Below are 26,599 nucleotides of genomic sequence, written 5' to 3' on the forward strand. Positions count from 1 at the left end.
TAAAAGTAAGAATAGTTCCAACTTGTGTTGTCCAACTCCCATGCCATACAATGCTTTCCTTTAAATGGACTCATTTCATCAACTCCTTTTAGAAAGAACAAAAAATGCAGTCTTAAATGGACTGCAAAAGAATATTAACATACAAACAATATCATTCTTATGTTTGGACTCATCTCTTCATCACTTTCTTCTTATGCTACTCACTTCTTTCACAGCTTGAGTTGGGCCATCACCTGGTTCCTTAACCACCACGACATAACAAAGCTAAGAAGTTCATCAGATGTCCCTCTGCCAACACAGTGATGTCGGTGTTTGTTTCAGGGAAGATACACTTGACGGTAATACACTTGACACCAGGATTAGTTCTCGAGACCATGCATAGCGATTTCCTTATAAAAGTGATTGATGTTGCAAAAAAATGGCATTGTCCTTCATCTTCCTTATGTGAATAACCGTGATCATGTCCTTCATCTTCAAGACTCCTTCCATTAGAGCTGTAAGGGCACAAATAGAACTGATCTCATTGACGATGATGCGAGCATGAGCTTGCTGCAACGCATCAGCGCAACCCTTGCGAACATCACCATAACCACAGAAGAACAGCATCCTTGCCAGCAATCGTGACATCAGTAGCTCTCATCGAACCATCAGGAAAAGAATGATGGCATCCATGCAAGTTATTGAACTGTTCAAAAAGATCAAATCACTGCAACAATTAGATCGGAATACAGAAATTACAGTAAAAACCACAATTAGATCAGAAAACCCATATGAATACAACCCTTCAAATACATGAAAAAAAAACGTATCAAAATATTGAAGGTGACAGTCACACAGTCGACATGCCAGTCATAATGCAAACTAATAAAAGCTGACTACTTTGCTTTTCAATAAAAAAACAAATTCTTGCATTATTTCTTAAAATCAAGATCTAAGAATAAGTTTAACCAAACTTACAACACAATAACAGTGAAACCAGAGCAAGCAAACACCCAATTTGCATCAATTTACCCAAAAAAAATTGTCATTTCTAAATCATTTTCATCTAATCTGTAAGAAAAATACACCAGATCCATCAAGTAAAGTGTTGTAAGGTAAAGCAGAAATAAAGTTGGGAAAATTGTACCTAGCTCTCGATGACAAAGACATAGACATTATAGCTTCCTTTATGAACAAGGACTTCCGTTGTCTACGACTACACCATACTGTACTGATGAAATTAGCTTCCTTATCCCTAAAACTTTATGTAAAAAAGTTCATTTAATGGGATAGTCATTTAAAACATTCAAACTCATAACTCATGTTTACCTCAAATACAACTCATTCATCGAATCACCAAGATGCCATCTAGTTTGGTCCCTGCACTATATTGTAATTAAGTGATAGTGGAAATAAGAGATTTTACATAGATATCTACAATTTATAATTTCTATTATCAACATATCAAACCAATAACTAAAATATTATAATTATTAAGTATTCTAGAATGCTGACCAAATAACATTGGAACTTCTGTTTTGATGGAGTCACCTAGATCTTTTCCATTTCCGAATAAAACTAGCAATCCATTTGTTTCCAAACTCATTCAGCACTGTATATCCAATAGAAAATCCAATCACCAATCCACATCCAAACCCCATCAACACGACTTTCCAAACAGATAAACCATCTATCCACGAATCTTCACCCTCCTTTGGTGGCAGCATTTGCGAACCAACTTCATTGCATTTCTTTGTCAAAGGAACCCCACAAAATCTTGGGTTTGCTATGTAGGAATCATTTAAAAATGTACCAAATTGGTTGCTTTGTGGTATGCTTCCCTCAAGTTGGTTGTAAGAGAGATTCAGCGCTGCAAGAAAAGTAAGGCTTGTAAGCTGTGGAGGAATCTTCCCGAAGAGTTTGTTGCAGGAGAGATCCAATGACTCAAGCTCTGTTAAGCTTCCTAATGCTGAAGGAATGGAGTCAAAGAAGCTGTTGTAGGACAAGTTTAGCACATGGAGTGACTTGAGGTCTTGTATTTCTTCTAATATTCTCCCATGGAAGTTATTATTGGAGAGGTCAAGACAAGTAAGCAGGGTTAAGATTTTCTGGTAATTAATTTCAAACCCTTTATTCACAATTGTCACTGAATCTTGATAATAAGAATTATCTCCAACATAACTTGGCTTAGATTTGTTGCCGTCAATCACCATCATTGCCCTCAAAGATTGAAAAAATTCAACAGATACCTCACCCGAAAAGTTATTGGAAGCAAGATCCAGTATATGTAACATTGGGAAAGCATTTCCATCTCCGGAAAAATGAATTGAACCATAAAATTTGTTGGATCTTAGTATAAGAACCATCAAAGAAGGCAATTTCACTAACCAGTTAGGAAAAGTGTCATGTATCATATTTTTCCCAACATCCAAAACTTCAAGCTTTTTGCAATTGGCCAATGACCTTGGCAACTTCCCTTCTAATTTGTTCCCACCGATTTTGAGTGACCTTAGCTGATGAGTGGCATGAAAGAATTTAATTGATAAATGACCAGAAAAGTTATTAGAAGCTATGTCTAATACATCCAATACTGGAAAATTATTTTCCAAATGTTTAATTGGACCATAAAACCTATTTGCTCGCAGTATAAGAACCGTCAAGACAGGCAATTTTCCCAACCACAAAGGGAATGTGTCGTGCAGAGTATTGTTTTCGAGGTTTAAAACATAGAGCATTGTGCAATTGGCTAATGACCTCGGCAACTTCCCTTCCAATTTATTGTCATTGAGTTCAAGAGTGGACAGTTGGGTTGCTCCTCCAAAATCTGGTATGCTACCACTGAAACTATTTTGCTGTAGATCTAAATACTCAAGACTACTGATATTGCCTAAGCAACTTGGGATTGAGCCACTCAATTCGTTGAAGGATGCATTAAACCTCCATAGATGACTCAAATTACAAATAGGTATTTGTAAAGAGTCTTGATTGGATGAAAATTGGTCCAAAGATGTTAGAGAATTGTTGGAAAGATCCAAATATTGCAAACTTTTCTTCCACACCCAATTTGGTACGGCCCCGCTTATTTGGTTGTTTGAAAGGTCAAGTTCTTCTAAGCTCTCTTGACTCTTTAGAAATGCTGGAAACGTACTTATATTACAGGATCTCAAACGCAACGAAATCAGCATTGGAAAGGAGGAATTTGCATCATCAAAAGGAAACTGATTCGGAATGTCAATCGCATTGGAAGAAAGGTCTAATATTTCAAGTGTGCTCTTCCACAACCAATTTAGAACAAGACCGTGGATTCGGTTGTTAGAAAGATCTGGGTCAGTCAACTTGTTTTGGCTTTTGATGAATTCAGGAAATTCAGTAAGGTTGCATGACCTTAGGTATAGAGACTCTAATTGGGGTAAAGTACGGCTTTTGTTGTGGCTTCCAATTAACAAGCTGATGTTGGATAGGTCGAGACGCGTTAAGTTGCTGAGTTGGAGAAACATGTCAAGCTTTAATTGGCAATCACTAAAGCTGTTGTATCCAAGAGAGAGGGTTTGCAATGTTGAAAGAGTAAATAAGGAAGAAGGTATTGATCCAGAAAGGTGGTTCCATGACAAATCAAGAGATGCAAGATTTGGAACTCCAGATCTATGAAATGGAGGGATTGAACCATTGAAATTGTTATCACTTAGATACAATTCCACAAGGTTACTGAGATTTGCAATTGATGCTGGAATGGATCCAGAAAAATTAGTATATTGCAATGACAACACCTCTAAAGTGTTGTTAATTGGAAATTCTGGCAATTGGCTCATGAGACGAGAGTTGTCTGAAATATCAATTCTTTGCATTTTGGGCAATAAGAAAAATTCTGCTGGAAAATGCCCACTCAAATTGCAATCTACTAAACGAAGAGAAACCAATGGAGAGGAAATTTTCGAGAACTTGGGAGGCAAATAAGAGATTGGGTTAGAATCAAGGTTAAGTTTAGAAAGATAACGAAGGTTTAAGAGTGATGAACAAAATGGACCGGTCAAACCACAGCCTGACATGCTTAAAACACTCAGCTTGGGAAGTGACAACGATGTGGTTTCACACCATTCACTACTTTGACTTGAAATATTCACTCCATCCAAATACAACTCTCTGAGAGACCTCATGTTCTTTATGAATGTCTTGAAGTTTGGTTTCTCTAGTTTCAAAGTAGGGTCAAATGAAGCAAAACTTTGATCATTTCTCCAATAGCAATCATCTTGATAAGATAGGTTAAGTATGAAATCCCCACCGGAATTTGGCTATGAAAACATGAGGCCGAGAGGTTGAGATGAGTTAAATTTGGGAGTTTTCCAAACCCATACTGAAACAAAGTGGTATTAAAATTGTTTCCAGCAAGATTAAGGCGTTGGAGATGATGGAGATTGAAAATGGAGTGAAAGCTGCCTGAAAGGTTTTGGTAACTGAGATCAATCCCAATGACATGACCAAGAGCATCACATGTAACTCCTTTCCAAGAGCAACAATGGGTGTTGGGATCCCAGAGGTCAAGTTTGGAAGAGAAAGTGAAGTTTGGGGCATAGTAGAGATGATGCTGCAATTGTAGGAGAGCAGACCTCTGGTCATGGAGGCAATGGTTTTGGAGATTATTAGTATGAGAAGATGGGTGAAGGGAAGTGGAGGAGGAGAAGAGGAAAAACAGTGCAATTAGGATACCAAGGTTCTCCATGTTTGGTGTTTAGACAAAAAAGAAAGGATAGATTGTGTGGAGAATCAGAATTTGATATGCACCAAATTTATAGACAAGAAGTTGAGATTACATACTATTCTGTCATTAAAGCAGCCTTCATCTAACAGTGTTGATTTGTATATGATGCAAATGTTTTCGTACTCTATTTTAGTTGGTGTATCATGCAAATGTTGAGTTGATTTGGCCCACAGCTCAGTCGTGACTCGTGATGGTGGCATAGTATGTGAAAAGTATTGGTGCAAGTCATTAATTCAAACACAATGATAGTTTTTTAGAAGATTGACTAACTTTTTTTGTATATTCACATTGATAAAATAAACTATAAATTCTCAATTTAGCATGTGAATTGCAATAGTCTTAGTCTTTGCACTGTACTTCATAGTTCCAATGAGTTATTTGGAACAGACTAGTTCTGTTTCCGAAAAAAAAAATAATGCAAGCCACCAAGCCTTATCTTCGTCTCTGAATTGTTGCCTTCCCTTCGATCGAGTTTTCCATTTTTTTTTTTTATTTTTTTGTCACATATAGGTATAGGCGAATAAAAGATAACGATTTTCGAAGCTGTGCTAATAGTGGTCAAAAATAAGGTAAGAAGAAGTTTTAATAAAAAATACGGGGAAGTATTCCATTTTCCAATGTTCGACCAATCACTCGTCCAGGGCCTTCCTCGCGGTCAGGCAACTCTTTCCTCGTCGGCAATCCCAATCACTTGCTATTATATTATATATCAACAAAACACCTATCCAATTTGTGAAATTATATAAATATTATACCATTAATATTACAAATTTTGCTCCCATTTTTATTTTATTTTAGTTTAAATATGCCAAAAATCTTTATACTCTTTTAAAATTTACAATTTAATTTTTATATTTTAATTTTTAGATATTATATTTATGTATTTTTTAATTTAAAAATCTTAGTTCCTCCATCCAATTTTACCATTAAATATATTGGCCTAACAATTATAAAAAAAAAAAGTAAAATAACTTCTTTTACTTTCACGTACCAATCTTGTGGCAACCTCTTTTTCGGAAGAGTCGAAGATTCAAGTGGGTAAAGTTCAAAATGTGAAACTTTGAAATTTCCTTTTTACCTTTTTTTTTTTTAGTTTTCACTTAGAATTTGTTCATCTCTTTTAATTTTATTTATTGTTTTTTTAATAATATCATAAATTATTTGCAAAAGTATAAAAAAATTTAAAAATTGAAGATTTTCTTTATCGACTTTTAAAATTTTTAGTTTAAAAAATTATATTTTTATCTTTTTAATTTTTTTTATTTTTCATGTATTTTTAGAGAGTAGGAAACAAATTAATAAAAAATTGGACAGAGAGAGTACGAGTTTTAAGAAAAAAAATTAAAGAGATTCAATATTTTAAAATTAAAGTATAAAGACTAAATTTTAAATTTTAAAATAGTACAAGGACCTCTTATATATTTAAGCTTCTATTTTCTCAAAATTAAATTTGAAATTTTTCTTTTTTAATATTGAACTAATTAAGAAAAATAATGATAGTGGCATAGTATGCGTGGTGTAATTGATGTAAAAATTGCTTTTTGAAAAATGTTTTTCTAATTTAAAAAAAAAATTAGAGTCAAATAACATTCTTAATTTTTATTTATATTCTAATATATTTTATGTAATATTTATATTGGATATACAATTATTTTTCTATTTAAATTTATTTTAAATATATAACCTTATATATTTAAATTTGTAATAGTTATACTTTTATAATAACTAAACTATAGATTATATATTTAAATTAAGTTTTACAAATAATTAATATCAATTGGTTACAAATGTTTTAATTTTTATATTTCATATAAAAAAATATTAATAATGAGATATAATAAATTATTTTTTAATATTCTTACTAAGATATCATAATATTAATTAATTTAAATTTTAGTTAAATGCATACTTTTACTTTACAATATAATGTCTAAAATGGACGTTTTATTTTTTAAAAATATTTTTTTGATAACAATATTAAATACAATCAGTCCTATCTATAACAGCTACTAGTTATAGCAGCATTTCATTATAATAGCCAAGTTTCTACTAGAACCATTTTGTTATATTTTATTTAAACCTTCTATAACAACTTTTCATTTATAATAGCAACGTCCATAGTTATAAAGTACATTCTTTATTAAATTAGTTTTCTATAGCTGCATATTGTCAAATATTTCAAATAAGTAAGCATTTTAATTGTCATTTATTAAATGAAAGTGATCTTAATTAAAATATTATTTCGATAAAATGATTAAATTTCATGTGAAAAAATCTATTAATAATATTTTATTAAATTAAAATAATATTCAATTAGTGGAATTAAAAATATCAATTCACTGAACTATTAAGTCCCCCAATTAAACATTCTACATGAATTTGAAATACCATAAACTTATAAATTGATTATTTGAATTTCATAACTCATGATAAATTAAATAATTTAATTTGATAAATCATATTGATTAATTGAACTTGTTAGATTTATGAACTTTTATAATTAATCATGTGAAAAAATGTAAAATAAAAAAATATATAAAAGCAATAATGTATGCACCTGTTATACGTCTTTTAAATTTGTTGATTTAATTCCCCCTCTCTCTCTGTTTTGAACATAATTCTCACTTTCTTTATTTAATGGAAATTCACAATATAAATTCAATAGTAAGTTTACAAGTATCTCTCTATAAGAACATGTGGTTATAGGTTTATAATAGTCATCTCCCTCTAACAAGCAAAATATGGATAAACAAATAAGGTTGTAATAAAGAGGGTTAACTATATTATTAAACTAAACTTTTCAAAAGCACTTTTCATAAATATTTTTTTTCACAACACTTTTTAAAAGCAATGAAAAACTAGTCCGTTGTATATTTGGCATTACTTATAACTCTAAAAACATTTTTGAAAAGCAATCAGAAATTTAAAAAAATTTGTTATTTCAGTTTTTCATCGGTATTTCACATTTTTATTATTTATCATTTTTCTTAATTTATTTATTATTGAGAAAAAAAAGAAAAGAAAAATCTTTTAAAGGGAATTTAAATTAGAATGCTATAAATAATATTGTAACAAGAGGATAGGGAAAAAATGGTAGCGGTTAAATTTTAAAATCTAAAATAGTGGGATATTACATAAAAAAAATTTATTGAAACTTAATTTACATATTTGATAATAGAAAAATAAAACTAGCTTTCAATCAAGGCTTCTTAGCTTCATGATTTATACTTAATTATAAGAATTGGTTGAAGTATGATAGAGGTCCCATGTTAGAAGGTGGATTTCGTTTTATCTTAATTAGCAATTGTACGTTAAGAAAAAAGTGGAAATGGCCCTTCCATTAAACATTCCATTTATATATGTTGTTAAGTGTTGATTTGATTTTTTTCAATTTTTATATAAGTGATCTGGAGTTAAACGATGAGTAGGATTAGGTAAAAGTACCTGTAACAACTTGATTTTCAATTGTGTTGGAAAATACGATTTCGGAACCTCATTTCCTTAAATCGAGCTCGTAAATATTAAATAGGAATATTTACAAAGTTAATATAAAAATGTATTGAAATTTAGTTAAGTAATTTAGCAAAAAAAGTGTTTAATTAAGGCTTGGGGATTAAATCGTAAAAGTTTAATCTCTATAGAGTTTTTTTTAGGAAAAGGCTTAGGGACACTTCAAATTACGGCAGATCACATAAAAGAAAATGCTTCACAATTAGAACACTAGATCTAACATGATGGACTCGTATACTTTAATGGAAGTAAAAGCCTGAGTTTGAATAGATAAGAAACCAAAAACTGGTGTGTAAGGTATACGACTTCTACAGTATGTAACATCATTCACAATAGTGGAATTCATAGCACAAGACATGGGTAAATGATATACTCTCATTGGCATTATGTGATAGATGAAAAGTAAATGTAGTCACGGGTGGTTCACCTTTATTATATAAATGACTTAATTACTATTTGATAGTAGTTGACTTTTCATGAAGGAATATGTAATGGCTACCATGAGATAAAATAGGATCATATTGGGAGAACGAATATTATCCCAAAGAGATTATGGATATTCTATGAGGGTAACACACTTATGGCAAGGTCATTAGACGAGCACTGATCAAGTAACTTTCCTAATGGTATGTCATTAGGGAGAGCTCAGTCACAATACAATAGTGGATTGACTTTGTGATTAAATGAGTTTATAATTAATAGACAAAAAGCTCAAGCTTAATTATAAATCATTTAAGCCCTAATTATATATGTCCAATCAGTCCCTCAGTTAGCTCATTGAAATCAAAATTGGATTGCATGATTGAATCAAATGAATATAAATGGATAGAAATGATAAAGTTAGAGAAATAGGTAACATTCAGAAATAAATGTGGTTTCTCACTAAGTATGAAATACCTAAGAATTAATTTAAGTTTTTCAAATTATTAATTAATTAATTAATTAATTGAAATTCAAAATTAGAATCAAATTAATTGGTCATTATGAAATCCGTTAAAAAGTAGAAATTTTAAATATATTTTCTCATAGATTCTTTTCTGGAAAAGTTTTCATAAATTTAACGAAATTAGAATTTGGTTGAGAAATTTATTTAATTGGAAAGTTAATTTATTTAATTTAATTTAACAAATAATATTTAGTTTGGGAAATAGAAAAAATATGTATTGGGTTAAATTAAATTATAAAGTGCTAGGTTAAAAGTTCAAGAAGCACATATAATTAGACTTAGAACAGAAAAGGCTCAATGCCCTCTTGGTGAAAATAAGGGGACGGCAAACCCTAGTATTTTTACCTAGGGTTGTCGTCCCTCTCCCTAAAGAATAGGGAGCTAGGGTTTTCTATTAAAATAATATTATTTAGCTTCTACTAGTTCAACTAGGATTCTCTTAACTCTCACCATAAATAGATAGCTACGGCAAGGGCTTACACACACCAAAAACTTAAGAAAAGAGAGAAACAAAAAGTCTCTCAAGTTTTCAATATTACTATTCTGGTAGAAAGTAGTGGAAATTTATTTTAAGAATAAATTTTATTTTCTAAAAATAACAATTCTATAGGTTTATGTTTTGAGAGAGATTTACTTTCCCAGTGAAAGTAAATGAAATATTTATGGTTCTATGTTTGATTCGAATTTGTTCGAGTCTACACTTGAAGCAGTTCGTGGTACGAGGATAACGGAGAAGGTCACTTGGTTGAAAGTGTCAAGGATCCGTCTAACTCAAAACATAAGTGCATTTCGGAAAAAGTTTATTGGTGAAAATATCACAAACCGGTTCAGTTTTCAAAATTTTATTTTTCGTTGTGCAAAAAAATAGTTTTTGAACCGGATTTTTTCCAACACTTACATATTGTCCAGATCTTACTCATTTAGCTTTCATTCAAGTTCGATTTAATTACATAAGCTAGATATGCTTCACAACCTTGATTCAAAAGCTTTTTAGCTGAACTGATGAGTTGATATGAGTAGAATCACTCGATCTTATGCCATTGACTTCAATAATATTACTTCCAAGAATTTGGATAAGGAACTTCCTTTACAGTAGTCTAAAATCACACTAGCTCATTCCTAGAATTTTGTCAAAATCATGAAACAACTTGATTAACAGATCAATTGGGAATGTTTTATTTTGAATTTCTCATAGGCATCGTTTGCATACTTGATCAACTAAGATAGTTTGTCCCAAAGGACTAGAAACAACTATTGCAACTTTCGACATCTCAAATATCCAATTTCCCGATTTCATGAAGATAGAGTTAATATAGGAATGCGTAAAGCCAGGGTCAATTAAAGCAAGAATAAGCGCAGAATATAAAAGAAATATATTTGCTACAACATTGGTAGCATCACCTTCTTCTCGGGTTCAAACCACATAGGCTTGCACTGGGGCTCTAGCTTTGAATTGATGGACCGCAGTACTAACTCTTCTCTAACTACTCATCGCTACAGAACCACCACGACTATTTCCCCTTCCTCTAACTGCAGGAACGGATCTCTGAATGGTAGCAAGAGGATCATTATCATTCCTCGGACAATCTTGGTCAAAGTGTTCTTGAGACCTACGTCGGAAGCAAGCTCTTGTCAATTTCCAACACTCGCTTTTGTGCTTCTTCCAGCAATGTTCAAAATTTGAAATTTTTGAATCTCTTGTAGGTCCTCTAACACTGCCCACTAATACCGATGGTTGTCGATCCCGGGCTTCCTCTGATTTGACAGACCTTGAGGTTGATCTCCAGAGTTCTCAAGACTCTCTAGCTTGCTTAGGTAAATGTTGTGAACTAGAAGTTCCCACTCTATTTCCAAAGGCTCGGAAGGGTTCGATTTTCTTATCTAGGTCCATGGCCTGCTCCACCATCTTGGCTAATTTAGTATATTCAACAACTTATGCTTGTAGACAATTTTGATATAGTTCTAATTAAACATGTGGACATTGTTGTTGGATTATATTACTATGAATCATATGATTATGGAATGTTTGTTAAATTTATGCATTTGATTATTTTTCTATTTATGCTACAAATTTTATAAATATTACTTAAATTTTAGTTTTTATACTATTAATAAAATATAATTTCCAACCAATGTTGTTTATTAATTTAATTAAAACTTTGTTCTCTAGATTAGTTATGAAAAAATTCTCGTTAACATTGTATTTATTTCACTGGCAACAATTTTTGTAAAATGATTTCAGGAAAATTTATCAAAAAATATTTTACACAGATTCTTTTAAACATTTAAAATTATCATTTTTCCCCAAAAAATAATACATTTTTTAGAAATCGTTTTTTTTAATTTTTTTACACTAAACAAACAGACCCTAACTTCAAATCTTTATTTTCTTAATTTCCCTTGTACATATTCTTTAGGAGCTTATTGTATTATCTTTCATTAATTTCATTTCTTTTTATTTAGAGCTCAAACTTGCAAACACACACCTATTAGAGGTTTATTAATTGTTTGCTCTTTCTCTTTGTATTTAAAATATATACTTAAACCCAAACCTTAAGGTGATTTAAAGCAATTTCTAGTTTAGCATTGTAAAAGCTACATGGTTTTAGTTAAGTCGCAAAAACAAAGGGGAATGTTTTATCTTAACCATGTGAAAAAGAGACAAATTGTAAAGGTTATACATTTTCCTTGAAAAGTATCAATTGAAGTATGATGAATTGAGAAATCATTGGTTAAGGTATACCAAAGTAGTAGAGGTAGGCAATTGAGGCTGAACAATTATAAATGGAAGTGTCTTAATTATTCTCCCTTGTTCTTTTGTTTTAGAATGGTTTGTAAGAAATTTTTAAAATCCCAATTCACCCTCTCTTAGTATTGTCGAGCCTAACATATTTTATTTTTATATATTATGTAATTTATATCGCCTAAAATTATATATGTATATATATAATACAATATTATGTAAACATAAAAAAATAAAATGTTAACTTGTCTAAATTTAAATTTTTAATAAAAGAAAATTTATAAAAAATTAAATTAAAATTAATATATCTTTGAAACAAGCCTAAATGGAGATGGGCTAGTCATTTACAACATGGATAAGTTTTGACAAAATTTTAAATTTATATTTTAGACTAGATCGAATTTAGATAAAAATAAAATATATTAATAACATACATAAACTCAACCTATGAACATTTTTAATAAACGCGTATATTAAAATTCAAACCTAAATACAGAACATTTCAAAACCTCTATTTTTGTGAAACATTGTGAAAATTGGACTGACAATACAGACGTAATATTATTATTAGATCCATAGTCAGCAAACAATTTTCTTTCATCCTCAGTTTGATTATTTATGTAATCACCTGAACATGAAATTCTCCCTTGGTTTAGTAAAATGAGGTGACGTGATTTCTTAGTTGATAACTATTTGGTTTTTAATCAATAGTCTAAAAGATGTGTTGGAAAAATTAAGATTCTAATTAGAGTGGCATGGAATAAAATGTGAAACGTGCAGCTTTCAAATCCAAAAGGATGGCCTAAGAGAGAGAGGCCTGCCTATTTATCCAAAGTTGGACACCCCAAATCAATAGTCAATTGCCTCCTTCACGCTTGCCAACCACCCTATGCTGCCTGAATTAAGTGACCATATAATTTACCCTTTCTTATTCCATTTTCTAAGGCCACCATCGACGCCAAGAATGAAAATTAGAAATGAATACAACCTACCCCAACCAGCAACTGCCTTTTTGTCAACAAATATCCTACTGTTTAGTTCAACGTTCTTTTTTCCTCTATGAAATTTCCTCTGCCATAATAAAGCCAATTAAATATAAAGTTGGGTGTCACTATTTGATGAAATAGAAAGTGAAAATGAAAGCAAAGTTGCATCTTTTTTTGATTAATTAATTGAAAACCAGATGCAGCAAAACTGGACTGCACCAATGGCAAAATATCATCTCCCACACAATCCCCATCACCTTATTCAAACCCCATTTGGTCTTCTTCAAGCAGAGACCTCATTTCTCTTCCACCAAAACTTACCATCCACCCCACACACAAACTCCTACCAAAATCAAAATCTAACCATCTAACCACAAATCATCAATAAATTTTAGTAAAAACAAACCATCCCGTTGTATGGTTCCTTTTTCTAGTCCAACTCTCTCCCTCTCTCTCTCTCACTCTCTCTCCCTCTCTCGTATTCTCTCCTCAGTACCTGTAGTGAGGGGGCTTGTAAGGACCCTCAATGGGGACGCTAATGTAGTCAGCTTGATCCTTGGTGAGCTTGGTGAGGTTAGCCCCAAGCTTTCCAAGGTGAAGAGCAGCCACCTTCTCATCAAGGTGCTTAGGCAAAACGTACACCTTCTTCTCGTACTTGCCTGTTGCCTTCTCCTTCCACAGCTCCAGCTGGGCGATCACCTGGTTAGTGAACGAGCATGACATGACAAAGCTAGGGTGGCCAGTAGCACAACCCAAGTTCATGAGACGTCCTTCAGCCAACACAATGATGCCGGTGTTGGTTTCAGGGAAGACCCACCTATCGGTTTGAGGCTTGATGGTAATGCGCTTGACACCAGGATAATTCTCGAGACCAAGCATGTCAATTTCATTGTCGAAGTGACCGATGTTGCAAACAATGGCATTGTTCTTCATCTTCCTCATGTGGTTAACCATGATGATGTCCTTGTTACCAGTCGTGGTGACAAAGATATCAGCCTCGGAGACAACATCCTCAAGGGTCAAAACTTGAAGTCCTTCCATGAGAGCCTGAAGGGCACAGATGGGATCAATCTCGGTGACAATGACGCGAGCACCGGCTTGCTTCAAGGCAGCAGCACAACCCTTGCCGACATCACCATAACCACAGACAACAGCGACCTTACCAGCAATCATGACATCGGTAGCTCTCATCAACCCATCGGGAAGAGAGTGACGGCATCCATACAAGTTATCGAACTGTTCAAAAAGATCAAATCATAACAACAATTAGACCAAAATACAGTAAAAACCACAATTGAATTAATGAACAAAAAGACAATCAGCATTGCAATTAAAATCTAAACTCCACTAACAGTAAAAACAGAGCAAGCAAATATCAGATCTGAAGAAATTTTAAAAAATATGTATATTGTTATGTTATTTCTAAATCATTTTTTATCAGATCTGCTTGGAAAAAGACAATATCCTTCATATAAGAAGTTCAAAAGGTAAAGCAGCAAAAAAGTAGGGAAAAATGTACCTTGCTCTTGGTGACAGAGTCATTGACATTAATAGCAGGGAACAACAAGGTTCCATTGGCCTGCATCTGATAAAGCCTCTTAACACCGGTTGTAGTTTCCTCAGAAACACCAACTAATCTCTCCTTCATCCTTGTATACTTCTTGGGATCTGCCTTCAACCCATCTCTAATTATCGTCAAAACAATCTGAAACTCGGCATTGTCGGTGGAAGACGGATCTGGGAGCTGCCCGGTTTTCTCATAAACCTCCTCGGCTTTAACTCCTTCATGGATCAACAGAGTAGCATCGCCACCATCATCCACGATCAGATCAGGTCCACCGGTGGGACCCCAGTCAAGGGCTCTCTCGGTACACCACCAGTATTCCTGGAGGGTCTCACCTTTCCAGGCGAACACGGCTGCCGAGTCACGGGCAATGGCGGCGGCGGCATGGTCTTGGGTAGAGAAGATATTGCAAGAGCACCAACGGACTTCAGCTCCGAGGGCGGTGAGGGTTTCGATGAGGACAGCGGTCTGGATGGTCATGTGAAGAGAACCGGTGATTTTGGCTCCCTTGAAAGGTTGGGCAGGGCCGAACTCGGCTCGGCAAGCCATGAGACCGGGCATTTCGACCTCGGCCAACTCGATCTCGAGACGACCGAAGTCAGCCTGAGACATGTCCTTGACCTTGCACTCGCGGCCGGCGGCGGTTTTCTCGACGGAAAGAGCCATGGGTTAGTGAAATGAAGTGAAGAAGAACAGATCACACTCTCCCTTGGAAAAGGAACAAAAAGATAGCGTTGAGAGAGTGGGAAGTGGCGAGGGATATACGGCGATGTAAGGATGTTATAAATAGGTTAGAGTGGTGAAATCCGACGGTGCAGATTGGGTGGGGGCGGAGTTGGTAGATCTCCATCTTCAAACTCTCCCATAATCCGATTATTACAATTTAATCTAAATTACAATAAAATTAAGATTTTTATTTAAATTTAATTATATAATTTATTTTAGTATTTAAGAATCAAATATTAAATTAAAAAACTATTTTTTTATTTATTTTTCATTGAATAAGTTATATTATTAATATAATTGCAGGTAAATTTAAATCAATCATTTTATTTTATATTTCCTAAAAGCAAAATAATCTTAAAACAAATAAGGTTGTTTTGAAAATTTTCATTTTAATGAATTATAATTTGTAAGCATTTAGAAGAAATAAAGAAGCAGCATTAAAAATCAACTTTTTGGATAAATCCTTAATTTAATAGCTAATTTGGTTTACAACTTTAAAAAATCTTAATAATTAGGTGAAATGGAATCATACAAATCTTAACTAATCAATTCTTCTTTATATTAATCTTCCCACTTGAATTGTTGAATGATGATCAAACATATTCAAACACTGTTATTTATCTTCTATATTTAATATTGTATCCATAAAATTACTTTTTAATACAATCATATAAAATATTAGAAAGCGTGAGAATGCAACTCACAATGTTTGTTTAGTTCTAATCAAGATTCTATTATTTTTTCTTTGGGTTATTAAACAATAATATTAAGTGAAAATATTAGAATGATTCTCATAAAATTATAAAATTTTAATTTGACAAAATAATCATCAAACTTGTATCAATTCATCTAAAAATTAAATCGCATTTTATATATATCCTTTTTACAAAATTTTATTTGTAACTTAATATGTTTGCACAGCTAACTTAATTTTATGTTACAAATTATCTTTAATATTATAATTAAAGCTTATGATCTTAATTTTATGTTATAAAATATTAATTTTATTTTTATCCTTTTCTAAAACTAAAAGTTTTTTTTAAATATTATTTATATGAATATTTTTAAAGTAGGTAAAATTCTTTGAATATATTTATCATTTTTATATCTATTTTATAGTTCTTGTTTGGAGTTCGTAGTTGTCTCCTTTAACAAAGTAGTCTCCGAAATTCTAACATGTATTCTCCTCGTAAGATTGTAATGTGTTTTGCGACGCCTTGGAGTTTGCACCTTCTTAGGAGTTAGTCTGTCGTCTGGCATGTGGTGGTCTGCCTTTTTTTGGCATGATTTTAGTCTGCTGTCATAGCAAGGTTTCTTTGTTTTGGTGGGATTTAATGGAAGAGGAACTAAGTAATTTAAGTATGTTAGACAAAGAAGAGGATACTTTCCAGGTTCAGAAAGATGGATCGGCGTTGGTGGAGGATTACAATCTGTGTTTGGTCGGCAGTTATTTGATTGCAACTGTAGTGCATTTTCCCTCAATGAGAAATACTATGGCTGATGTATGGCATCCTATAAGGGGCATCTCTATCACGGATATTGGAAACAAAAGATGTTTATTTCAATTTTTCTATAAGGTGGACATGGATAGGGCTTTGGATAGATCACCATGGTTCTTTAATAACTATCTTCTGCTCCTTCACGAGATCTAGGGGGATGAGAACCCACTAATGGTTCTACTAATTTTTACAAAATTTGGATTCAAATTCATGATTTACCTCCAGACCTTATGTCAGAATCTATGGCGAGGCAGTTTGGGTCTTTCCTTGGGTTTTCTAGAGTATGATGCAAAGCTAGCTATTTCAAGTATGAAAAGGTTTATGCATATTCGTGTCAGATTGGATGTTCGATTACCACTAAAGAGAAGGAAGAAGATTGCTTTGGGGGGAAATTGAGTTAGGTATGCACGTTTTCAGTATGAGAAGCTTAGTTTGTTCTACTTTATTTGCGGGAAGCTTAGGCATGATGAGAGTTTCTATACGTTAAGGGTGACAATGGATTCGTTAAGAATCACTTTTGGTTGAGATATCTTGTTAAGAGCCCAACCAAAAAGAGGATCGAACGTGGTGAGCCAATGGTTGATGGAGATAGATATAAATATGTAGACCAAAGTTTCGAAAAGGGGAAGGAATGGGTCATTAATGGTCAGGACAAGATCTATACAAGCAGTTATTCTTTTCAAAAGGTGAAGGGTTTGGTCCATCCAATTTGCAAACCTTCATAATTAATAACAATACCCAAAGGAATAGTGATACAAGGGCTATGGAGTTGGAATCTGAAGCTAAAGATAATCTGGTTATGGTTATTGATGGTAAGAAAAGGCAACGTACAATAGGAGGGACATCCAATGTTTCTGTTAATGTTGATTTGGGGTTTTTGAAGGAAGGTCAAGGGAGACTGGCTGGCTTTGTGATGTAGGGCAGCCGGGAGCAATGAAAATACTAAGTTGAAATGTCTATGTTTTGGGGAGGACACGAATAGTAAATCGTCTTAGGAACAAGCTAAGAGATATTCGCCCCCAAAATTTTTTTCTTGTAAAGATAAAAGTTAGTGCACGAAGAATGGAGAAATTTTGGAGTAAATGTGGTTTTTTGAATAGGATTGATGTTGGTGTTGTTGGGTCTAAATGAGGGTTATCTCTGGGTTGGAGGCAAGAATATATATTGAGTTTAAGGAGTTACGCACAATTCCATATTGATGAGGATATACATGATGGTACTACTAAGACAATTTGGCGGTTCACAAGGTTTTATGGTCACCTTGAGGAAATGATGCGTAGTGATTCTTAGAATCTGTTGAAATAGTTGGGGCAGGATTAGTCACTTTCATGGTTGGCTATCAGTGATTTCAACAAGATTGCATACTCTTTTAAGAAAATGGGGGTCGTCTTAGATCAGAACGTAATATGAGAGTTTTTAGATCTGCTTTACAAGATTGTAATTTAAGCGATTTGCGTTTTTCTGGTCGTTGGTATACTTGGGAAAAAGGTCGACTATCGAGTAATAATATTAGGGAGAGGCTCGACAGGAGTGTAGCTACCACGACTTGGTGGGACATGTTTCTACATTATGTTATAATGTATTGGACGCATTCTTTTTTCGATCATTGCCTGGTATTAGTGGATACAGTAGCAACACAGAGGCCATCAAGTAATATGAGTTGCACTCAGTTCAAGTTTGATACTAGTTGGTGCTTAGAAGAAACTTATGAAGGGGAAATTAGACAGTTTAGGGCTTCTTCGATAGATGTAGTGCCAGTTAAACTGGGGAAGTTGGGAAAGAATCTACGTAGGTGGTACAAATCAATCAAGAGTGTCAAAAATAGGCGAAAGGGTAAGTTGGAGGCGAGACTTATTGAGTTGTATGAGAATAAGCCGAATGATGATGCTCTTGTTGAAATGTTGCAAGTCTAGTTAGATCTCAAACTAGAATTGGATAAGGAAGAAATTTACTGGAAGCAAAGGGCAAGGGTAAATTGGCTTACACATAGGACAAAAACACCACATTCTTTCATAATTATGCTTCAAATTGAAAAATGAAGAATACAGTATTTGGTATTGAGAATGAACAGGGATGTTAGGTGACTTCTAAGGAGGAAATTCAGAAAATGGCAACTATATTCTTTAGGGAATTTTTTACTGCATCTAATCAAAGAGATACTTCACATATTTATGCTAATGCCAAAAGGTGTGTTTCAACGAATATGAATGAGGAGCTATTGTTACCTTTTAGGGAGAAGGAGGTTTGGGCTAATCTTAAGGACATGACACCTTTAAAAGCTTTAGGTATTGATGGTTACCCAACTTTATTTTTTCAAAGTTTTTGGCCTATTGTTGGTAAAGATATCATTGATTTCTATTTAATAGTGCTAAATGGTGAGATAGGCGTTAAGAGTATCAACAAATCACATATTGTTCTCATACCTAAAGTCAGCAAGCCAAAAAATATGACCCAGTTCCGACCAATTAGTATGTGCAATTGTGTGTATAAGATCATTGCAAAAATCATTGTTTGCAGAATTAGGGGAATTCTGGAGAGTTGCATTGATAGAGCCCAAGGGACATTCATCCCTAGAAGATAAATTTCTGGCAATATACTGATTGCATATGAGGTCTTACATGTACTCAATATGAAGCGAAACGAATCAGCAGGTACATTTGCTCTCAAACTTGACATAAGCAAGGCTTATAACATAGTTGATTGGGAATTTCTATCTGGCATGATAGCAAGTATGGGATTTTATATTAATTGGATTAATTTGATCATGAGATGTATTAGATCGGTTTTGTATACTATAGGTGTTAATGGAGAGAGTAGCGAAGTGTTTAGTCCTTTTAAGGGTTTGAGGGTTTGAGACAAGGAGATCCTTTAAGCCCATATTTGTTTCTAACATGTGCAGAGGGTTTTTCAGCTATATTGAATAAGGTTAACAAAACTGGACTAATAAAAGGGGCAAGTATAGGTAGAGAAAAATTGGCAGTAAGTCACCTATTTTTTGCGAGTGATTATATCCTCTTTGGCGATGCTTCACTAGGAGGAGCAGGAAATCTTAAAGATGTGGTGACTAAATACAAAAATGCATCAGGCCAAAAGGTTAATCATGATAAGTCTTTGATCTATTTTAGTACAAATGTTGATAGTTCAATTTGGGACCAAATAGGGGATATGCTGGGAGTTCGGGTGGCGACTAATCCAAAGAAATACTTGAGCTTGCCAATTATGGTTAGTAGAAGAAAAGGGGAAGCTTTTCATCATTATGTGGACCATTTTGGAAAGAGAGTGCAAAATTGGGGTATGCATTTTCTCTTTATGGGTGGGAAGGAGGTATTCATTAAAGCGATTCTACAAGTATTATCGGTGTATACTATGCAGTATTTTCTTTTATCTAAGTTACTCTGTAATAGATTGGAAACAATAATCAATAGATATTGGTAGAGGAATAACATCTCGGGTAAGGGTTGTTATTAGAGCACATGGCAAACACTTTGTCTTCTAAAAAGCTGTAGGGGGTTGGGGTTTTGTGATTTATTGATGTTTAATATTGCGTTGTTAGCAAAACAAGGTTGGCGTATCTTAACTAAGCCTTTTAGTGTATTGGCTCAGGTTATGAAAGCAATGTATTTTTCGAACACAGACTTTATGAATGCAAAGTTAGGTGCTTACCCACCACTTACATAAAGGAGTATCTAGAGTGCTAGGAGCTTAATAGAAAAGGGTATGGGTTGGAGAATCGGTACTAGTGAAAATGTGAATATTTGGAATGACGATTGGGTTCCTAGACAAAGCAATGGAAAAGTTCAGGGTTATGATATCGATGTTAGGAACACATTGGTAGCAGAATTAATTGATTGCAATACTAATACCTGGGGTGAGGAGGCAGTGAGAGATTCATTTGATGATGAGCTAGCAGGGAACATTATTTGTATTCCTATTAGCTGATCATAATCTGCTAACGATTTGATTTGGAGATTTGATGGATCCAGCAAATATACATCGAAGAATGGATACATGCTTCTTTTAGAGGAAGAGTTGCATAAAATAGGGTATAATGCCTATAATTATACTCTACTTACTAAGCTCTATTCTAGGATGTGGGCCTTGCAAATACCAGCAAAGATCAAAATTACAATATGAAGGTTTGAAAATAACTTTCTACTTACTTTTGATAATTTACAAAGAAAAAAGCTACATGTAATTAATATTTGCCCGCTATACAGTATGGAGGAAGAATTTGTTGAGAGTGTGATGCGATTCTATTCTTCTTCAACACAGGTTCTGGATTTGTTGAACATAACATTGGTCCCTGTTATAAAGAGCTTAGACCATGAGCCATGGTTGGCAAAGATGGCAAGAATGTCTTATGAAACTGTATTGAAGATTATGGCAGTTGCATACTGGGTAATACAGTATGATATGAATAAAATAGAGCACGAGGGAATTAGACAAACTGCACTAGAACTAATAGTATTCATTAAGGCCTACCTGTCAGAGTTGGAGGCCAACGACCAAATCAAAATGCAAGATTTTTCATAGAAACAGGGGGTTTAGGTGCCGCCTAACCCAAACAGTGTGAAAGTTAACTTTGATATGACCTTTAATGCAGTTCCAAAAAAATTGGTTTCAGGGGTTATAATCAAGAATTCTAAGGGATTGATAATGGCTGCATGTACCTGTTAATAGACTGGGATTGTTGATGCTTTCATCACCGAAGCACAGGCATGTGAACAAGCCATTGATTTTGCGATAGAACTTAGGTTCAAGAAAACATAAATAGAAGGGGATTCTCTGACAACACTAAAAAAGTCAAGAGAAATTTGCAAGATAAATCCATGTTAAGTCCAATCATTAAAGATATTAAAACAAAATTAGTGGGTTTTGAAATATTTACCTTCCATTTTACTGGTAGAAAAGCTAATGTAGTTGCGCATGCTTTGGCTAAGGAAGGGCATCGATTGGAAGAGCTGTGATATTGGGTGGAAGAAGCCCCATGGGTAGTAGAAAGAGTGGTTGAGATGGATCATCAACACTGGTTTTCACGAAGGTGAAGGGTGTCAAACAACTTTAGGGGGTGGGAGTCTCTAATATTTCTTTTTTAACTCCTGGTGGTTCTCAAAGCTTTGCACTCTTTTTTATTTTGCTGGAATACGTGGGTGATATCGTCTGGAGGTGGTGCAAAAGAGAGACATTTATAGGTTTTCATTGGAGCTGAAAGAAGAGAAAGAGGTGATGTTTAGTTTTTGTGTGGTTTCTATTTGCTTTAGTTTTTGTGTGTTGGTTTGTTTCTATCTATTAGTTTTTGTTGGTTTTCCACTTTAGGGTCCGTTTGATTGGTGTAAAATGTTTTCCGGAAAATATTTTCTGAAATTTTCGGTGTTTGATTGGCTGAAAATATTTTCATACTGTAAAACCAATTACAAAACACGAGAAAAGAAGGTGTTAATTTTGGAAAATGTCTTACCGTTTCTAATTCGGTAAGACATTTTCAGGAAAATTAGAAAGAACAGAAATCTTCCATTTCCCTTTCCCTTCCCCTTCCCCCATCCTTGATCGGTTGTTCCCATGCCCAAGAAAAACTCAATTCCCCCCAATCGAAGCTCTCGTCGTTTGACCGTCACGTCCTCCTCAATGTAGATGTGATCTGTCCTGTTGTTCTTTGATTCATTTCTGTATCTTCCTTCGGCTCCTCATCTCCGTTCGTTGGCCTCACCTCACCATCTCAGCATCGTCGTCTCTGTCGCTCGACCGTCAGCCTTACCTCTGTATTTTGAAGAAACCTTAAAAAATTAAGGTCCACAGTCGAGAAAAATTCATCTCTAATCTCCTCGAGGTATCTGCATATTTCTCTAATATTTTACCTCTGCATTCTGTTTTCCTTCCTTTTCTCTCTAATTTTTGTTTAATATAATACAGAATTTTCTCTCTCTAATTCTGGTTATTAGATTCCTTAAGTGTGTCCAGTTGAATCTAGAATGGGTATTGAGTCTAGTTCCTTCTGCCATTCTTTGTATTTCTTGTGCTTTTCCAGCTTCTATGGCTGAATCTTGAGAAGAGAGGTCAGAGAAGAAAAAAGAAATTTGATCTATTCAGTCATAATCTCTTTTTTGCTTTGGCTATCAAGGAACTGTTTTTTTTTAATTGATTTATTCCAAGTTTCTCATTCGTTCTAAAGCTCTAACCTCAGGGCTTAATTTGATGCCTTTTATCTTCATCTTCTTTATCTGTTTATATATATGTTCTTCGATGCTGTTCAGGTGCAAACTTCCAAAACTTGCGCTCTTCAACTTTGAAGCAAGTCCTGTACTTGACTTGCGAGTGATCCCCACAAAAGAAGACTGCATTGTTGAGTTATTTTCTTGCAAGGTGAGCTTTGATCCTACATTTTAGATACTGTAAGGTAAAAGTAAGGTGGGGGTAAAATGTTTGCTTACAGTGAAGAGGAAGAATGAAAAGAAAAGGAAATAAATGCAAAGAACTCATTTAGCATTCAGAACCTGTCAGCAGAGTTTATATTTTGCAAGTACACTGCTAAGTTCTACTGAAAATTTTATGTCATCCAAAAAATGCATCATCCAGTGATTCCTCTTAGCGTTGAAGCCTCTATAGCAAAAGTGAAGAATGCTCAAAATTTGAACAGATTAATCTATGAAAATTACACTGTATGGAAAGACATCAGTGCTCTGTCATGCTGATTTCTAGTTGGTCACAAATCAAAAGCATACACATTAATAAGTAACATCAATATCAAAATGCTAATTTTTGCTATTGTGCTTATTAGATGAGAATGAGAATGTCTATTTTCACTGAATCCTGAAAATGAAAGATTTTTCAAGTATTACAAAGAAAATGGTTACTGTTATTCATATTCTGTTTGATGACTGTTGAAAATTGCGTATATACTTGTTGCTAAAATTGTATGCAGTTCAAGGTTCAGATGTTGTGGAACGCCAAAATGACCATTTTTCAGGTACTTATTATGGCATTTGTATACCTCTGAGCGAATATAGGTTTGGTTTTATTTAGAGTGACAGATGTTGTTTAGATGGACTAAAATGCTTGTTTCATAGTGTTAAACCTATTGTTTGAAAACCAATCATTTTAAACTTAAAATGTATGCCCTTTTGGATTTTAAAGACTATGGCTAAACTTTTCATTTGGTCCCTAGCTGCTATCCTCTTATCACCCAATTGGATACAAACTATAGCTACAAGTTTTGTGTTTTAATAGGCAAGATTTTGAAGGTCGTCCCTGACTTGCTATCTGCTTGGTTATGGGTTCAAACCTTGAAACAACCTTTGTGAACAGGGGAATGCAGCATACATTAGACCTGCCCCTATTTATAGCCAAGATCCTTGTGCACTGGGTACGACCTGTTTTTTGTGTGTGCTTGGATAGATTTCATTCGGTTGTATCCTTGATAACAGAACTAAGATGGACGGCCTATGAAGATTTTTCTTTTCAAAATATTTAAGAATGCATGTTGTGCTATATAAAGCAAGTATTTGGTACCATGTTGTAACTATTAATGTTGCTTTGAATTTTGCAGCTACTATGATAAATCATATTACTTGGGACACAAATATGTCTGAAGCATTTTAGAGGTTGAATCTATGTCTTGAGGTTGTTATCTTATTGGCTTCAAAGATCATGATAGTTACCTGGATATTTAACTTCAATTCTGCCCCGTGACAACATTGTTCTTTTGGGTTGTTCAGAATATCCATCTGTATATGTTTTTGCCTTCCAAAAGGCAAGCACAGGTAGTGAGTTATCTTTGCAAGCAAAATGTTGATGTTGGTGCTGCTGCCATGGATGGCATGGGTGCGATTCATTTTGCGGCGCAGAAAGAACATCTAGAGGCTGTCTGAACTCTGCTTTCATCAGGAGTTTCAGTGAGAGCCACTAATCGCAAGGGATTCACTCCACTTCACTATACTGTTCAAGGGTCCCATCTGGAAGTAATCAAAGTCTTATTAAAGAAAGGTGCAAATGGCTAGCAATTTGATAGCAGATGGTGAATCAGTTAATGCAACGCTAACAGTCGGAGTAGTGTTTTATGATTAGATTATTTAGGCTAAGTTTTGGTTTTTGTGTGTTTTGATTTGAACCCAGCAAGCTTCCTGGCAGCAGACATTGCCATTTTTTTAGTTGTAAGTGGCTAGCAATTTGATAGTAGATGCACTTAAGCAGTTACGCCAAACACAGTCTATAACAATTTACTAAGGATTTGGAATATGTCTTTTCTTTTGTTTAACATTTTGGTCTTGCTGAATCTGTTTAAAAGATCCAAAGTTTCATATTGGTAGGTAAATACATCTTATATGTTTTAAATAAATGCATAGATTAGTATTTTTTTAATTGTGGTTTGGAAGCTAAATTTATAAGTATCCAACCCTTGTTTTTTATTTTTTTAACACAATTACAAATAATTTATTTGACTTTGGTTATTTTCAATTTATGACGGTTAATATTGTAGCTTAATAATTGAGTATTATTATATATTTAATTTTATTTATTTATTTATAAATAAATCATTGCAATATATGTAAAAATAATTTAAAATATAAATATTTATTAATATATATTAATATATGTAAAAAAAAATTTCGGAAAATATTTTCAGGAAATCTGCCAAACAGCAGAAAATATTTTACACAGATTCAATCAAACACCAGAAAATATTTTCCAGTAAGTCATTTTACAGAAAAGTAAAACCTTTTCCAGAAATTATTTTACGGAAAATATTTTACTGGCAATCAAACGGACCCTTAATTTGTTGATTTTTTTTTTCTCTTTGTTTGTTTTTAATCCTTTGTTTTGGTAGTGCGTTGTGGGGCCCAAGACTTAAAGGGCATTGATTCATTTATGGCACATTGTAATTTTTATTCTGTCTTAAAAAAATTTTGTAATTTGTATTTTGTCTTCTATTAATGTTAAAAAAGTTTTACCGTTACATTCAATACTTATTAATATTACTTCAAATAATTAACAGTGATAACTATCAGACTAACTACTCAAAATATAAATTTAGTCCCATAATATCACTAAATTAAATTTTAATTCCTATACTCTTATTTATTAGAAATTCAAGTGATAGTTCTTTAGAAAAACTGAAAAAGGATTTTAAATTCCTTAATCTTCTAACTACTTTCTAAAACTAACCCTAATCCTATCTACACAATTGAAAATTTTAAATTATTGGAAATCATACAATTCAAATTCTTAAATTGTTTTAACCTAATTATTTATTCTTCTCAAAATTAGAGGTAAATTTGATTTGGTCAAGGTTTTTTTTTTTTTTGGAATTGTAATTTGGTTTGGTTTGTTTCTTGGTATTTTTATATTGATTTTGATTTTTTATTTTATTTTGATAAAATAGATTATATTTTATGATTTTTTACATTAATTGAGAAAGTTTCAATTTTTTTATTGATATTTCTAAAGTAGTTTAATTTGTCAAGTAAATAAAAATAATGGATAATTATTATATAGTATTTCTTCAAATATAAAATATTATCTTTTACATAAGAAAAATTAAAATTAGATGAAAATAAAAATTAGTTCAATTCAATTAACCGTAGTTTTTTTACTTGAATTACAAAAATTGTCCAAACATCACCGTTTGGATTGATTTTTCAATTTTAACTCAACTCAAAACTACAAAATTGTTTGAAATTTCAGAAGTCCCACTATGAAATTTCTAAATATTTCTAACTCAACAACCAACTTTATTCAAAATTCTTAAATTTTTTCCAATATCTTTAAACCCATTGCCACACACTTGAACGTTTCGTTTTGGTACTTGTATAATAATATAAGAGAAAAGTTTATTTAATACATATGTTTTAACATGAGGAAAAACTGATGTACTAACATGTTGAATAAATAGCCCA

General features: G+C 33.2%; 2 protein-coding genes and 1 long non-coding RNA gene across 3 annotated transcripts; 1 reads left to right on the forward strand and 2 right to left on the reverse strand.

The window, feature by feature from the left end:
- On the reverse strand, positions 1–4,133 carry LOC107896985 (receptor-like protein 7). The gene is made up of 2 exons (XM_041078541.1): positions 1,127–4,133; positions 1–685 (listed from the first exon to the last, which is right to left on the reverse strand). The coding sequence occupies exon 1, from the start codon at positions 4,131–4,133 to the stop codon at positions 1,527–1,529; it is 2,607 nt and encodes an 868-aa protein (XP_040934475.1). The 3' UTR covers positions 1–685; positions 1,127–1,526.
- An 8,938-nt stretch (positions 4,134–13,071) lies between these two features.
- LOC107896986 (adenosylhomocysteinase) lies at positions 13,072–15,293 on the reverse strand. The gene is made up of 2 exons (XM_016822311.2): positions 14,440–15,293; positions 13,072–14,156 (listed from the first exon to the last, which is right to left on the reverse strand). Exons 1-2 carry the CDS (start codon positions 15,148–15,150, stop codon positions 13,410–13,412), a joined length of 1,458 nt encoding a protein of 485 aa, XP_016677800.1. The 5' UTR covers positions 15,151–15,293; the 3' UTR covers positions 13,072–13,409.
- Positions 15,294–22,306: 7,013 nt separating this feature from the next.
- On the forward strand, positions 22,307–24,312 carry LOC107896987 (uncharacterized). The gene is made up of 4 exons (XR_001683983.2): positions 22,307–22,536; positions 22,961–23,069; positions 23,629–23,673; positions 24,253–24,312. It is a non-coding gene; the product is annotated as an uncharacterized lncRNA (long non-coding RNA).
- The last annotated feature ends 2,287 nt before the right edge of the window (positions 24,313–26,599 follow it).

The sequence above is a fragment of the Gossypium hirsutum genome, chromosome A10 (genome assembly GCF_007990345.1).
Source record: "Gossypium hirsutum isolate 1008001.06 chromosome A10, Gossypium_hirsutum_v2.1, whole genome shotgun sequence".
Classification (NCBI taxonomy): domain Eukaryota; kingdom Viridiplantae; phylum Streptophyta; class Magnoliopsida; order Malvales; family Malvaceae; genus Gossypium; species Gossypium hirsutum.

Excerpts from the sequence above, each read along its gene's own strand:
- LOC107896986 (XM_016822311.2), bottom strand. The coding sequence starts at position 15,150 with ATGGCTCTTTCCGTCGAGAAAACCGCCGCCGGCCGCGAGTGCAAGGTC. Across the intron at positions 14,157-14,439 it reads ACTCTGTCACCAAGAGCAAG|TTCGATAACTTGTATGGATG; the intron begins GTACATTTTTCC and ends CTTTTTGAACAG.
- LOC107896985 (XM_041078541.1), bottom strand. The coding sequence starts at position 4,133 with ATGAGGTCTCTCAGAGAGTTGTATTTGGATGGAGTGAATATTTCAAGT.